Source organism: Nuphar pumila, chromosome 8, assembly GCF_984573655.1.
Source record: "Nuphar pumila chromosome 8, dmNupPumi1.hap1.1, whole genome shotgun sequence".
NCBI classification, from domain to species: domain Eukaryota; kingdom Viridiplantae; phylum Streptophyta; class Magnoliopsida; order Nymphaeales; family Nymphaeaceae; genus Nuphar; species Nuphar pumila.
Genome location: NC_143256.1, coordinates 116,242,154 through 116,258,524, shown reverse-complemented (window position 1 = coordinate 116,258,524; position 16,371 = coordinate 116,242,154). Strand labels below are relative to the sequence as shown.

The 16,371-nt window shown below is 41.5% G+C and overlaps 1 protein-coding gene across 1 annotated transcript; it reads left to right on the top strand.

Moving 5' to 3' along the window:
• Nucleotides 1-719: 719 nt before the first annotated feature.
• Nucleotides 720-4,731, top strand: LOC149830339 (AP2-like ethylene-responsive transcription factor PLT2). Its single transcript, XM_090015429.1, has 9 exons — nt 720-897; nt 1,028-1,484; nt 1,821-1,903; nt 2,047-2,055; nt 2,390-2,478; nt 2,567-2,640; nt 3,030-3,080; nt 3,196-3,272; nt 4,049-4,731. The coding sequence occupies exons 1-9, from the start codon at nt 720-722 to the stop codon at nt 4,729-4,731; spliced, it is 1,701 nt and encodes a 566-aa protein (XP_089871555.1).
• The last annotated feature ends 11,640 nt before the right edge of the window (nt 4,732-16,371 follow it).

Genomic DNA, 16,371 nt, shown 5'->3' with positions numbered 1-16,371 from the left:
CTCAATACAATGGTGCGTGGGTGGAGGTGTCTCCGTACATTTCCTAGTCAATGCGTCTCGAAAGCCAAGGGAAATGTTGGGAACTGAAGGAATTGTTGCTTTCTATCCGTGTTTTTCAATACGTGTTTACATGTTTAGTGATTTAGAAGAAATTTTTATGTAGCGACTCTCTCTCTCTCTCTCTCTCTCTCTCTCTCTCTGCATTTCCAGAAGTTGGACACACCGTGTGCCAGTGAGGTGTGGTGGTGTTTGATCCAGAAGTTCGAATCCTCTTTCTCATTTGTAGATTTTTTTAATGGTATCCTCATTCTGTTCTCCTTCACACGCCCACATGCCAGCAAAATCTCTCTCTCTCTCTCTCTCTCTCTCTCTCTCTCTCTCTCTCTCTCTCTCTCTCTTAATGCATGCACATAAAACATTTTGGTTTATATATATATATATATATATATATATATATATATATATATATATATACCCGGCTTCCTAGGGTTGACCACAGAAACGTGAATCTGTCAATTCTCCCTTTCAAGTACGCATCATCATGGTCATCCCTCCCCCTTTCTTACAGTGGTTAACTCAAGCCTTTGGCTCCATTCTTTGCAGCGTAAGCTAAGCTAGCCAGGGGTGTGGTTGTGTCCTATCCTCTTCTCTCCTGGGGAGTAAGCTGCTGATCAGGGAGGCAGACTATCACCACACCAGCGTCTTTTCACCATTTTACAATGGGCTCGGCAAATAACACCTGGTTGGGTTTCACCCTCTCCCGCCCACAGCCCCAACAGCAGGATGAGCAGCAACACACCTACTTAGGGTTTGGAATTAACAACAACCCTTTCAGTCTCCCTCAAGAGAGGCAAGGCAACCCGCTCGAGATCATCCAATCTGCTACTACAAATCAAGGTTTGTTTCCCCAAATAAATCACAATACCCCAAGGCCCCCGCTCGCATTCTTTCGCTTGTTCTTTCTCTCTCATCTCTTCCTTTAGACATATCATATTTGCTGTTGTTCTAAGACTGAGGAGGCATGCAGAGTGGAACTTCCAGAAATTTGAAGAAAACCCTGATTGCACCGGTGTCGTCCACTCCGCCGGCCATTTCTCCAGTGGAAGCCCGAAACTGGAGGATTTTCTCGGCACCGGAAGGATGGCAGGAAACCCGGTGGGATATCACAATGGAAGCTTTGAGTTGTTGCCTCATGATAGCTCCAGTGACAGGAACTCCGGCGGATTTCCGGTTGTCGATGAGTGGATGATGAACCAGGCCTCAAGCAGCTTGGCCAGTAATTGCACTGGCGGTTTGCAGAATTTTCAGGCGCTGACACTATCAGTTGGTGCCGGAGGCTCGCAATCAAGCTTACAGATGGTGGCAGCATCCGGAAATGGGGGGGGAGATGCCGCTGATGGGAGCTCTTCCAGCCAGCGGCCGGAACAAAGGAAGGCTATAGAAACTTTCGGGCAAAGAACTTCAATATACCGAGGAGTAACCAGGTACTTTATTCATTCCCCGAAGAAGTTACTAACAAATCAGCAGCAATGCAGGCTAAACCAGTCTGCTCTCTCTTTTAGTCCCTTGCGCAGACTATGAGTTTTTTGAGAGAAAAGTGTGATAAGTTTTGAGATGGTTTTTGTGTGTATTGTTGATTTGCTTCTTACATTTGTAATGCTTTTCATTCTTATAGAATGTTGAAGGAATGATTTTTTTGGTTAAAGGATATAGGTAGTCACCTTTTTTATTGATAGATAGTTAGTCACACTTGCTCTTCTAGTGTTCTTTAGTACCAAGAGCAAGAAGTAAGATCTGTATGTTCTGAATGATCAATGCAGGCACAGATGGACAGGGAGGTATGAAGCTCATCTTTGGGACAATAGTTGTAGGAGGGAGGGACAAAGTAGGAAGGGAAGGCAAGGTAGCTGTTTCCTATCACTTTTTGTTCTGTATACTATCTTATCAATGAGCGGTAGTTTTTGTTACTAAGTGTTCACTCCAGTTAATATTGTGTTTGTTTGTTTGTGTGCATATGATGAAACTTGGTGGCCTCCTGAGTTGCAGTTTATTTGGGTGAGTGAACTTGGCAAATATTTAGTGAATAAACTGCCAAAGGTTTCATACAATAAAATATGTCGATTCACATTTTCGCATTTATTTGAATGTTATCCCAGATCAGTAGCAGGAGGGTGTCTTTTAGTTACTTTTCAGCATGTTTCATTCTGAATAGAGTTTAAATAAAATATGAATATATACGTTCGGTATTCCGGTATGCTGGTCTACTAAATCATATTCGACTTATACTTTTCTTACTATTAATCTATGAAAAGCATTTGTGCATGTGCCATGGATTATGTGAATTAAATCCTGAAATCCTTTTGCTCTCTATTTGAAAAAAAATGAGCAGGGGGTTATGATACAGAAGAAAAGGCAGCTAAGGCTTATGATTTGGCTGCTCTGAAGTATTGGGGACCAACCACCACCACAAATTTTCCAGTATGCGTCTTTTCCTTCAAATTTTTCTTATACGGTTTTGTGCTTCCTATATGATACTAGCGGTATATTGCCTTGGTGTTATCTGCAGATCAGCAACTATGAGCAGGAACTAGAAGAAATGAGGCACATGACCAGGCTGGAATACATAGCATCTCTCAGAAGGTAGGTGTTGTTTTTCTTTCTTCGTTGGTGTGCGTTTGTATGTTTTGTGTTTGTTTGTTTGAGAGAGAGAGAGAGAGAGAGAGAGAGAGAGAGAGAGAGAGAGAGAGAGAGAGAGAGAGGTGGAGGGGGCTTTGGCGTAGGTGGTCAGGGTTTCATTCCCATGAGCATCAACCCTTGCATTAATGAGGGCAAGGGATAAGCTATTGCTTGGCCGAAGTTTGGCAACTCCCTTGGGGCAAGGGGTGCATTACGGGTTTACACCCAAGGGATAGCGACGGTAAGTATCGCAGGCTTACTAGGTTTATGATCTGGTGGTTTGCCGTCCTTCACAGCGCGAGAGAGAGAGAGAGAGGGAGAGAGAGAGATGACACTTTTTTTTCTGTCTATAGAAAGAGCAGTGGCTTTTCAAGAGGGGTATCCATGTATCGTGGAGTAACAAGGTAACTACTCGCTTTCCTCGGTTTAATTTTGTGTACCATACTTAGAATACTCTCATGAAATAACAATCCATTTGTGTTCTCTAAAGGCAAAAGTTTTCGTTTATTTTGCTTACAGACATCATCAAAATGGAAGATGGCAGGCTCGAATTGGTAGGGTAGCTGGAAATAAGGATCTTTACTTAGGAACCTTTAGTAAGTTCGAATTAGCCTACTTTGTGGTCAGATTTTCATTTATTTGCTATGATCAAAATGTTGCTAGGCTATAGCTAAAGTCTATTATAAAATATAAATCATTATACTGGAAAATTTAGCACCATAACCTATAAAACTGCTTGCATATTCTATATCTAATGTGCATGATTATTATTACTCGGTAGAACATTACTCCATGTAAAAAAAATCGTATTTCAAGTTGGGCGTAAAACACTAAAAAACTGCTTATATTCAATGTAACGTACATAGTTATTAAAAAACTATGGAAAATAGAGTGGGGTTGCATTGAAAACTGCTTCACGTTGCAAGTTGTACAATCCAGTGACAAAAACTTAAGGAACTGCGCTCATGTAAAACATGTGTCTGAAACACAGAACGCTTTTTTCAAGAGAACTGCTCATGTATCCCTTGCATGTAATAGACAAAATTCTACAGATTACAGTAAAGAAAACGCAAAAGAAAGAAAAAATATATATCATAAATTACATCTTAGAATTCATGAGCCCACAAGGGCTCTGCTCATTGGCAAGGGTGAGCTGTGACTAAGTTGACGGGACATCACTAGTTCGAAACCCACTGGTGTACTCCTTGGTGAGCAGGGGGGACCTCCAGTATTTTACGAACCTAAGGCCAACCAATGCGCAGTCAGTGATTGGGTGGTTTTTCCCTTAGCCTATCCATTAAAGAAATATATAGATTATATATGTTGCATATCAAGAATAACTACAATAATGGATCGGTCTTTGGTTTAACAGGTACACAAGAGGAAGCAGCAGAGGCATATGACATTGCTGCTATAAAGTTTAGAGGATTAAATGCAGTGACCAACTTTGATATGAATAGGTATGATGTGAACAGCATCCTCCAAAGCACCACACTGCCAATTGGAGGAGCATCAAAACGGTTGAAGGAGGCCTATGCAATTGGTGCTAGAACAACACCACAAGAGCCTCATGAGCAGCTCACCTCTCACCAAATTATGAATCCACATTTCCTAGGCAACTCAACACCAAACTTTGGTCGGGATTTTTCTCACTATCACCAAGGCCACCATGGTTGTCCCCTCTTGGACTACCAACAGCCTCAACCTTTAGCTCAAGTGTACCCAAGTGGGGCTGCTCCCCTTTACCATCACATGATGCCCATTCAACCTTCACTACCATCATCATCTTCTTCTTCATCAGCTGCATTGGATCATAGAGGACTGATTGGAAGTTGGAATATGATTATCGGCACGGAGGCATCGAACTCTTCGATCGGCATTGCTGAACTCAACGATTATCATCAGAGAGCTGAGCTCGAGAGGAGCCAAAATTATGTGCCGGTTGAAGCTGATGTCTTCAATGGATCAGGGTATGGGAACTGGTCGATGGGTGCAGTTCAAGGTTTGCAGTCAAGATCTAGTAGCAGCCATGTTTGGAACGATGTTCCCCAATAAACTTGATTTCATCATCTTCTAAAAACACACCAACAACAACAAGAAAATTGAACTCTTGTTTCCTTGGAAGATTGATGTTCATTTTGCTTTTGTTTTTCTCATATTTAAAAAACTGGGTTTGGTGGTCGGGGTTTCAGAGATATTGATGCTCTCCCATATGGCCCATCCTCAAGTGGTTAAATCCACATCAGATAAGATCAGGTGCAATCATATTTCACACTTTGAGTGTACGGCTACACCTAATTGAACACAAATAGATGGTTGATAACGGTTGGTTAGGTGTTCGGCCTAGAACGGGCGTCACTAAGATTACGATAGATCTTCTCCGGGTCGGACCTGCAACCGAAACTTGTAGGATCCGACTTGCCTGGGAACCCGAATTGCCAATAGGTGGGCGAAGTTTTTTTTTTTTTTATCGTCATTATGGAAATTGTTGGGGGTAAGAATTGAGAGAGTAGTGACACCTCGAGAAACTGCGCGGGCGGTTCTGTCGAGGTAGGGAATTTTTTGACAGAGTGGAGGAAAGGGAATGGGAAGGGTGAGGGGCTCCTGTAGGGAATCGAGGACTCACGCGCTCTCGCCCGTCGATAGCGCGAGACCTCCTCGGGAATCGACGGCCTTAATTTGTTTTATCCTTCTTCTGTCGCGTTCCCAACCATTTTCTTTTTCATGGATTTAGTTAGTGCCTCACTGAACGTCTCCTCTTTGTCGTTTCTTCCATGGCCTTTTGACTCCTCTACCCTAGGGTTTGACTTGAAGTTGTAACTGCCTGACACGGTGACGATTAGGATTCGAACCGGATACCAATCCGATACGACAGCCTTCTCCCTTTAACTATGGGATGTCAATGGATCGGACCTTCATTGGACCCGGATCTCACTTTTAAGATGCTGGTACTGGAATGTCAAAGACAAAACCATATCCTATTATAATATGAACCAGATATGATTTTGATATTTTGCTAATGAATCTGACAATTTTTCGATCCGTTTACATGTAAAAAAGTAAAACTGGTATGAGCTTTTCACTATCTGAATCAAAATTCGAATCGGTTTAGCCAATATCCAATTAGTAGAATATGGTATTGGCCACATCCAATCCTGATTCGAACCATATAAATCCCTAGCTGGTACCGAGTCTCTACCATAAGAAAAACCATATATGGTTCAGGTATAGACATTACTGAATCCAACCTAGTCAGATATCTCCTAATGGATACGGTGCTAGATCTAGATATAGAGTTGGATGTGAAATCTTATGCCGGACCCAGTTGCATAGCTTAAATAGGTAATCAGATTTATGATCGGACTCAGATATCTGTTGGATTTATTTCAGATTTGGTTTTAGATATCGAACGCTTCTAAATCCAAATTAATTGAATTGTTATTTGAACAATATTACTTACTCTAGTGAATTCCAACAAAATGGATTCGGATTCAGTTGGATCGATGTTTGACTTGTCCCAGGTCTAAACCATTTGACGTCAATGTTAATACCGATGCAAAAAGGTTGGATATAGCTCAAATTGTACTGGTTGAGGATATTGGATCCATCAAGCCTTTCTTGACTCCATAGATTACCTGAATTATTCAAACCTCCAAGGCCTTTTTTTTCTTTATATTGATGAATCACTAGAATATCAGAACTGAAAATATATATGAGAACTAAATGTGTGAACCACGATTTTCATGAATTTTTTATTCTTTTCTCTTGAATCTAACCGTACGTACCAATGTGATCTACATGTTTGGTTTTATAAGAACCGCTCTTGAATCATCCATTTTTTATGCATAAACAAATTTTTTTAAGGCTTTAAAATCAATGACTCATAATCTTCATATATAATCAAACATTCAAAAATCATATTTTTCATTGAAAATACACAATTCAATGGTTGATTTCTAGCAAATTCACCATGCCAAGCACATCCACATGGTTGGATTTGATAAAAAAGTGTTGAAAATGCCTAATGGTATGAGTTGGTGCATGTCTCCTTGTGTTGGGACGTTGCAAGTTCGATACCCAATGGTATGAGTTGTATAACTGGTAGTGGTCTGCCTAACCCCAGCTTTCTTAAAAAAAAAAAAACTTAATTTGTTGGGCCTACGGATACAATCTATACATAGTTTGTTTGCTGAAAGACATGTTTTCTTGATCATCCAAACATGTTTTAATGTTGAAAAACTTGATCAAGTGAGCCCCAAGGGCTCCCCACACTTGGTTAGGTGGATTGGTTTAAAAGCATTCAAGTTTAAGAATGCCTTGAGTTGCATTGTTTTCTTTGCTGCAATGTTGAAGCTGAGAGTGCACGTCACCTTGTGTTGAGACGTTACAAGTTCGAATCCCAATGGTATGATTGTATAACTGCTAACCCAGCTTGCTTATCAAGAAAAAAGGTGAAGCAGAGAGAAAAGATAGCGGGTGCAGTGGACCTTAGGGGTTTTATCAATGATGGCCTGCACTAGGCTTTGGTTGGGTTCACACCTCTCCTGGTGGTCGTGGTTGATGACAAAAGTTTTTTAAAATTTTCCAAAATCCACCCAACTCGAGTGATAATAAAAAAAAGGCATTTATGTTTTTTAAATTATTTAAAGTCATGCCTAATAACTTCTTTAAAAAATAAAGGTGTAACTGGTTCAGGTATACCTGACCTGACCCGATGTCTCGAACTGATTATACACAACCCAACCCCATTTTAATGGACCCATGGGCTCAGGTTGGGATCAAAGTATAGACCCGTAATGAAAATGGGTCAGGTTACAAATGAAAACCTGAATTTATTTGGACCTAATCGTTCTTTTATACCCGACGCAATTATGGTTCTCCGTATTGTAAAACTGAACCGACCTAAACTTGACTCCGAAAACAAACTTATGATACATTTTGAATATAATATTATCATTGATGTCTTTTTATTTCAACTTGAAATGATTGGCTGGTATAGAAATATTTTTTATATATTTAGATTTTGTCATTTATAGTTAATAAATTTCTCACTTGTTAGCATATAATCTTTCTAATTAATAGTTGATTAAAGTAATTTATATATATTTTTTATTAAAGGGTAATTAGGTTTAGAATACTAACCATATACCCGAGCTGAAACATGAACCCGTTAAGAGCCAAAACAATCAAACATGAAATCGTTAAGACCCAAACCCATCAACTCATATGAGTACTTTTTTTCAGCTATACCTAGATCCAAACCCAACCCAAATCAAAGCAGGTTTGTTAAAGACCCGACCTGCTTATACTAAACCAGATACATACTCAAAACTCGTTAACCCATACGGGTCCACAATTTTTAGGCGCAACCGAACCCGAATTAGATTGGGTCGGGTTTGCAGACCCGATTCAAAATCAGGTCTGCTATGACTTAAACCCGTCATCACTTCTTTCATCTCTCTAAATCTGAAAAGTCTTCCTTCTTTCTCAGAGAAAAGGTTAGGTGTGATTTTAACGATTTGAAAATCATAGGTGTCCTTTTTCTTATTGCCCATTATTTCGGTGCTATTTTAAAATTTTAACCGAAAAAAATAGTTAAGTATATAGTTCAAAACTCGTACGTATGGCGTTTTACTAGAGAACAATTATGTATCAAATTTAATCCATATGTGTATGTGTGTGAGTGTGCGCACATTTGTAGAGGTGGGCACTGGGCCCAGCAGCCCGCTAGCTGGCCGGGCCGGCCCAAAGTGGGTTGACACTGGCCGGGCCGGGCCGGTTGGCCTTATCCAGCCCGTTATTATATATATTATTATAACACAATATATATAATATATTATATATATAACATAATACGTTATATAAATAATAAATATTATATTATATAATAGGCCCAGGCCGGCCCATTAGGCCCATGAGCTAACAGGAGGACCATGGGCCAGGGTTTTCCCAATGGGCCGGCCAGAACCAGGCCTTTGGCCCAGCCTTTCATTGATGGACCGGGCTGGCCCGGTCGGCCTGATGCCCACCCCTATCTATTTGTAGCAAGGTATCTCCCAATGCTCTTGCCGGCCTCCTTTCTTTTCTTTTCCACCAACACACATTGGCTGACCTGGGTTGGTAAAATCCTCCTGCTCACCGTGAAGTATACCCAGCTTCGACCTTCTGGCAAGGGACACCATACGTGGGTTTCGAACTTGTGAGGTTAGGTCAACTTGGTAACATTCACAAGTCGCCCCTACCCAGATGAGTGGAACCCTTATGTGCCCTTGTAGACATCCTTATTAGTGTACTAGTGGCAAACTTGGTTAAATACATTTTTTTAGGGAGGGTTGCTAGAGTATTGCTTGTCTCTCTTCCCATCAATTTCCTGTAACACCTTCATCCAAAGGAAGACCCTTCCTTTCTAATGAATACCCAAGAGATCAGTAGGGTTGTCTTTTTTTTTACGAGGAGAGTAGGGTTGTCAACAGGTTGTGTTGGGTAGCTGACCCGATCCAAACCCGAATTCTCAAGTATGAGCATGAAAAACGCCTAACCGAATAATATTTGGGTAGACCCAAACCTGACCTGAGCAATATTCAGGTTGGGTTTGGGTCATGATTTTTGTCGGATACCCGAACCGGCCTGGCTTTTTGAACAAGTATTATATATTTTTTAATAAAAATAAATTTCTAAAATTAAGATGGTTCAGGTTTGGGATTCTATTTTCGTGATCTGACAAAACCCGAACCTGGTTATCCAGATTAACCTTGACCTGACCCGTTGACAGCCCTATAGGAGAGAAAGTACTTAAGAAAGCTGCTTTTTTTTCTATGAATGAAGACCTCTTTGATGGAGATGATAGGAAAGGATATGAATGCTTTGAACCTCTTTGAGGACATGGCATTGGATAGAAATGATCGGAGGAGAAGGATTCATGTGGAAGACCCAGAATGATTTTCTTTGTTGGTTCATATCGCCGACCCCAATTGTTTTGGGATGAAGGCGTAGTTGTAGTTGTAGTTGTTGTTGTTGTTGTTGTAATGAAGACCTCTTTGGTAAGAAAGACTATAAAACAAATAGTCTCAAGGACCCATTTGTTTGAAGAGCAGTGCCGTCATAAGAAAGGAACCCTAATTGGTGTTTACCTTGCAAGGGGCCGGCTCATTAAGTGTTCTGGTTCTAGGCTAGGGTTTCTTGTTATAAAAAAAAATCCTAATCAGATTCAGATATGGCTTTCCTATGATAGGTCTGGTGAGACCCGATATGTATTCGGAGCAGCTAGTGCATGTCACCTTGTGTTGGGATGTTGCAGGTTCAAAACCTAATGGTATAGTTGTATAACTGGTAGTGGTTTGCCTAACCCATGCTTGCCTTTTAAAAAAAATGAGAACCAAAACAATAGTTAGACGGGCACTTTTGAACGCGCACACACACAAGGTTTCAATACCTTAAACAGGAATTAGGGATGGCAGTGGACGAGGGGAAAATTGGCCGCCGCCCCGCTTCAACCCATTTGTACGAGGCATGAGGACATGAAACAGGAATGGAGGCGGAGATGGAGGTTAAAATCAAAACCCGTGCAGGGATGGACTAAAATTTTCCCACACCCCTGCCCCGTCCACAATCCCCGTTAGTAAAATAATTAAAATGCCTTTAGGGATGACAGTGGACCGGGGAGAAACGGGGTCCTGCCTCACCTTGCCCCATTTGGACTGAGGATGGAGGACATGAAACGGGGATGGAGGCAGGGATGAAAGTTAAAATCAAAACCCTGTTGGATCATATTTCGGATCACACAGTTTCACAATCGTCATCATGATATAAAACACGAAATAAATCAAGAAATACAACAGTGTAAAGAACATGATTAACAGACGACCGAAACAGTAACAGGGAGCAAGCATGTCGGTTTCCGCAAACAACCAAAATCCAGACGTCAGCATACGAACAAACGAATGCAAAGAACATAAAGAAAACAACATGAACATGTTTAGTTTATGTATCAGGCTAAGGCGTACGAAAGTACTCCCCTTAGAGAATATTCGCCCCCACATACTGTGCAGATCAGGGTCCGGCGTCCTTCCCTCAGGATACAATAGCCACGATGAACCGAACGGTGCACTCTGACGGATCGTCCTTCGAAAACAGCCTCTTCGAACCAAGGTTGCAGAACAACCCCTTTCGGGATAACTCACAGGAAAGAGAAAGAGAGAGTAACAGGAGAGATGGGAAAAACGCAGAGCTCTTCTTCAGAATTCGTCTGTCTCAGTCACCCCGTAACCCCACCCCTGACCACGCTTTTATAACCCACGAACGGTTATGAAACGTGGAAGGAGCCCGTTACGGAATCCGAGGGGACGTGATCCGTTAACGGTTTTCGAAAGATCGAGACCCGTTACGGAATCCGAAGCGTCATAACGGGCACGGAATACGAGGAGTCGTGACCCGTTATCCATTCCCATAACCCGTTACCGAATCCAAATCCAAAGAAACTTTGGGTAAAAAGATACTTGTCTTGATTGGATATGGCCCTAAAGGGCCAATTACCCGAACCCGAACCCGGCCCGGCCCGGCTCGGCTCGGCACGGCACGGCACGGCGGGCGGGCGGGCGCGCGCGTGTGTGTGTGGTGGTCATCCCACTCTATTGTTCTCAAGAACAAGTGTATGAGTTCTCAAGTGGCTTATAAACCCCACAGAAAACTCAAGCACAAGCAATGTGGGACTATTCCACCTCATCAAGACCACCTCTTTCAAAACAGCCCAGTTTCTCCTTTGAATTCTCTCTATCATCCTTCTTACACCTAACATTCCCCCACAAATTCAAAGAATGAAATGGGAGGAAACCAAGATGCAAGATGAGACAATCTGCAACAGGACATATCATGCTTTCAGCAATGGTACCTTCCGGTTTGAACCACTACCTTAGTTGACTAACTTTACCCTCACAGGAACGAAGTGAACTGAAGTCTTGAACTTGAACCTTTGGTGTAGGAGTGTCCATTAGCAACAACACGATAAAGGTTCTGGTTGTAATCTTTAGGGGCAGCGCGTTAATGGCCATGCGCCCGAATCCTGTTTCATGAGTGACTTCAGGAATAACCCAATTCCTTGAACTGTGGCCACACAGTCACACTCACATAGGTGGGCTTCTCCAAAGATGCACTGCTAACATCTCGCCTTGAAAGCTTTGAACCCATTCAGAGTTTTAACTCTTCCTTAACTTGCAGCTACAGCACCTTTCCAGAGTAAACAGAGGAACAGACACAGATACAAAGTATCATCTTTAGTAAGGTGCTAACCAGTTCACCCTACAGCTTGTTATTACCACATTGAACCTACTTTGTGGGATCTCCACTCAGATAGGTTGGGTTGCTACTGTAGATGAACTACTGATGGGTTTCAGTCCCATCCCCACTCTGGATTTTAGGACTAAAGACTTATCTAGTCCTTTCGTTAATGGATCAGCTGTGTTCTCTTTGGATCCAACATAGTCCACAGCAACCACTAACTGAGACACCAGTTCCCTTACAGATTTTATTCTGACTTGGATGTGTCTCCTCTGCTTTTGGTTATATTTTGTGCTTTTAATCTTTGCAATTGTGGCCATATTGTCACAATGCACAGATATCGCAGGAATTGGCTTGCACATTAAAGGAAGTTCCTCAAGAAGTCTCTTTAACCATTCAGCTTCCAATCCTGTAACATCTAAAGCACAGAGTTCAGCCTCAAAAGTAGACCGAGACAAGATGGTCTGCTTTACTGATCTCCAGGCGACGGCGCCGCCACCCAAGGTAAATACATACCCGGTCACGCCATAACTGCCAGAGTTCATGGCTATCCAGCTTGCATCACTATATCCCTCAAGAACTGCAGGGAATCTCTTGTAATGCAAACTCAAGGAAATAGTTCCTTTCAGGTATCTAAGTACCCTGTCCAATGCCTTCCAATGAGTGCGATTTGGACAACTTGTGTATCTACTTAATTTTGTCACGGAGAACGAAATATCCGGTCTCGTGCAATTTGCAAGATACATCAAACTTCCAATAATCTGAGAATACCTCAATTGAGACACAGGAACACCAGTCGTATTCTTAGGAAGAGGGATAGAAAGGTCATATGGAGTTGCTACAGATCTCCCTTGGTTATATCCAAATTTCACAAGTACTTTCTCGACAAAGTGAGATTGTGAAATGGTTAACCCTTCAGCTGAACGAGTCAGCTTTAAGCCTAAGATCACGCTTGCAACACCCATATCCTTCATATCAAACTTACTACTAAGAAACGACTTTGTCTCATTAACAATTCCCATATTGGAACCAAACAATAGAATATCATCTACATACAGGCATAAAATAATACAACCATCACTTTTGACTTTACAATAAACACACTTATCAGATTCATTGACAACAAAGCCAAATGATAATATAATATTATCAAACTTCTCATGCCATTGTTTAGGGGTTTGTTTCAGTCCATATAATGACTTAACAAGTCTACAAACTTTATCTTCATTACCAGGAGCCACATAACCCTCAGGTTGATCCATATAGATCTCTTCTTCAAGATCGTCATGCAAGAAAGCAGTCTTCACGTCCATTTGATGGACCGAGAGATCATAAATGGAAGCCAGTGCAATAAGCACTCTAATAGTGGTCATCCGGGTAACCGGAGAATAGGTATCGAAATAGTCTATTCCCTCCTTTTGTTTGAACCCCTTGGCAACCAGTCTCGCCTTGTACTTGTCAATGGATCCATCTGGTTTCAACTTCTTCTTAAAGATCCATTTGCACCCAATTGTGGAACTACCACGAGGGAGGTCAACCAGTTCCCAAGTACCATTAGAGATAATGGAATCCATTTCACTCTTGATGGCATCTTTCCAATGCTTTGCTTCAGGTGAAGCCATTGCATCTCGGAAAGTGGGAGGATCATCTTCGATAAGGTAAGTGATAAAGTCACTTCCCAAATCCTTGGTAATCCTTGGTCTCTTGCTCCTTCTAGGTTCAACCACTTCCTCAGACTCATCGGGTCTAGGATGGGAACAAGATGGTTCTACCCCCACATCTGTCATCCTTTCCACATGTTCGGGAATGGAACCAGAAGTTGAAGGTATATCTACAGAAGACAGATTCTGAGGTACACCAACTTTCATGGGAAATACATCCTCAAATAATGTAGCTTCTCGAAGCTCTACAATAGAGTTAACATCTATGCCAGATATCTCAGACTTAATTACTAAGAACTTGTAGGCATAGCTGTTCTCTACATAACCCAAAAAAGACAGCATCTACTGTTTTAGGACCCAGCTTCTTCCTATTGTGCTCTGGGACAAGTACCTTAGCAAGGCACCCCCACACTTTAAGGTATTTTAAGCTAGCTTTCCTATTTCTCCAGAATTCGAAAGGGCTACTATCCTTATGCTTCTGAGGTACTCTATTCAGAATATGGCAAGCTGTATTCAGAGCATCCCCCCACATATAGGTAGGTAATCCAGAACTCCCAAGTAGAGTATTTATCATGTCAGTTAGGGTTCTATTCTTTCTTTCTGCAATCCCATTGGATTGAGGAGAATATGGAGCAGTAAACTCATGAACTATTCCAACAGATTTGCAATATTCATCGAGTTTATTAGAAGTATATTCTCCTCCTCTATCAGACCTCAATCTTTTAAGTTTTCTACCAGTTTGTGTTTCTGCTTCATTCTTAAAGTTAAGAAACTTATCAAAAGCTTCATCTTTTGATTTTAGCAGATACACGTAACAGTATTTAGTGCAATCATCTATAAAAGTGATAAAATACTTTTTATGATTTCTAGTTAACACTCCATTAAACTCACAGATATCTGTATGCACCAGATCCAATATTTCAGAATCTCTAACAATCGTATGGAATGGTTTCCTACATTGTTTTGCTTGCACACAAATTTCACATTTTTTAGTTTTATCAATGGAATGCTCAGGAATCATTTTCAAGTTCATCATGCGTTTCACAGAATTGAAATTCACATGACCTAATCTGTTATGCCATAAATCAGATGATTCTATGTTATAAGCAACATTAGACAATGAATCAAAAAAAACATCATTTTCTAATTTATCACTGCAAACATGTTCAACACGAAGTTTGAATAAACCATCATCTAAATACCCCTTGCCAATAAAAGTTCCAGAATGTAAAATAACAACTTTATTACATTTAAAGTTAAATTCATAACCCTCTCTAACAAGACATGAACCACTTAGAATGTTCCTTCTAACTACAGGCACATGATGCACTCTGTGTAAAGATAGAACTCGTCCTGAAGGAAACTTCAGATCCACGCATCCAATCCCTAACACCTTTGCAGCCGTTGAATTGCCCATAGTCACGGATCTGCCTGCAGCAGCCTGGTATGAGACAAAGACAGACTTATTAGCACAGACGTGCACATTAGCCCCAGTGTCAACCAGCCACTCAGTTGGCTCATAAACGTGATAGATTTGTGGGTTAATAGAAACATACCCAGTACTGGTCCCAACGACCTCAGTCACCATGTTGACTTGAGGCGTTCCTTCTGTGGTCCCATGAGCTTTGGCTTTCTTGGAAGGACATTCCTTAGCCCAGTGCCCAACCTGCCCACAGTTCCAGCAAGGTTTGTTCTTTGCCTTTTTCTGGATTTTGGCCTTAGGTTTAAACTGGTTTTTCATTGCAGATTTTGGTTTTTGTCCCTTGCCCTTAAAAGCTCCGGTCATCATGTTCACCTTAGGCGGTTCAGTTGGCATTACGATCTGTTTCTGGCTCCTATGCTCCTCTTCAATGGCAATGGCTACCATAAGATCATCTAGAGAAATTTTTCCTCTACGGTGCTTAAGAGACATACCGAAGTCTACCCAAGACTTAGGAAATTTCTCTACGATGGTCATAACCTGAAACTTCTCAGGAAGTTTCATTTCAGCCTCAGCCAAACTATGGAGCAGTAGCAGAAACTCGTGTGCCTGCTCAGTGACCGACTTGCCTTCTACCATCTGATATTTCAGAAACTTGGCAACGGAGTACTTTTCAAGACCTTGGTCTTCGGTATTGTACTTCTTGTCAAGTTGATCCCACAAACCCTTAGCAGTTGTAGATGAAGAACAGTACACATCGAACAATGTGTTGGACAGAGCCAACAGTATGCAACCACGACATATACTGTCCTTTTCTTTCCACTCTACAGCCGCAGTGACTGCAGCAGGGTCAGGGTTCGTATCAGACACCGAAGGGCAGTCGATTTCCAGAACATTCAACAGCCCTATCGTAGTGAACCAGATCTTCATGCGTTGCTGCCAACGCTTGAAGTTCTGCTCGGCAAACTTTTCCGGCATACCGGACATGTCTACTTTTGGTACAAACGCAGAAGAAGACGACATGCTTAGAATCTTCTCTAAGACTGTTGGATCATATTTCGGATCACACAGTTTCACAATCGTCATCATGATATAAAACACGAAATAAATCAAGAAATACAACAGTGTAAAGAACATGATTAACAGACGACCGAAACAGTAACAGGGAGCAAGCATGTCGGTTTCCGCAAACAACCAAAATCCAGACGTCAGCATACGAACAAACGAATGCAAAGAACATAAAGAAAACAACATGAACATGTTTAGTTTATGTATCAGGCTAAGGCGTACGAAAGTACTCCCCTTAGAGAATATTCGCCCCCACATACTGTGCAGATCAGG

Coding starts and splice junctions, on each gene's coding strand:
- LOC149830339 (XM_090015429.1), top strand. CDS start 720: ATGGGCTCGGCAAATAACACCTGGTTGGGTTTCACCCTCTCCCGCCCA. Junction 2,479..2,566: donor CCACCACCACAAATTTTCCA/GTATGCGTCTTT, acceptor TGTTATCTGCAG/ATCAGCAACTATGAGCAGGA. Junction 2,641..3,029: donor TACATAGCATCTCTCAGAAG/GTAGGTGTTGTT, acceptor TTCTGTCTATAG/AAAGAGCAGTGGCTTTTCAA.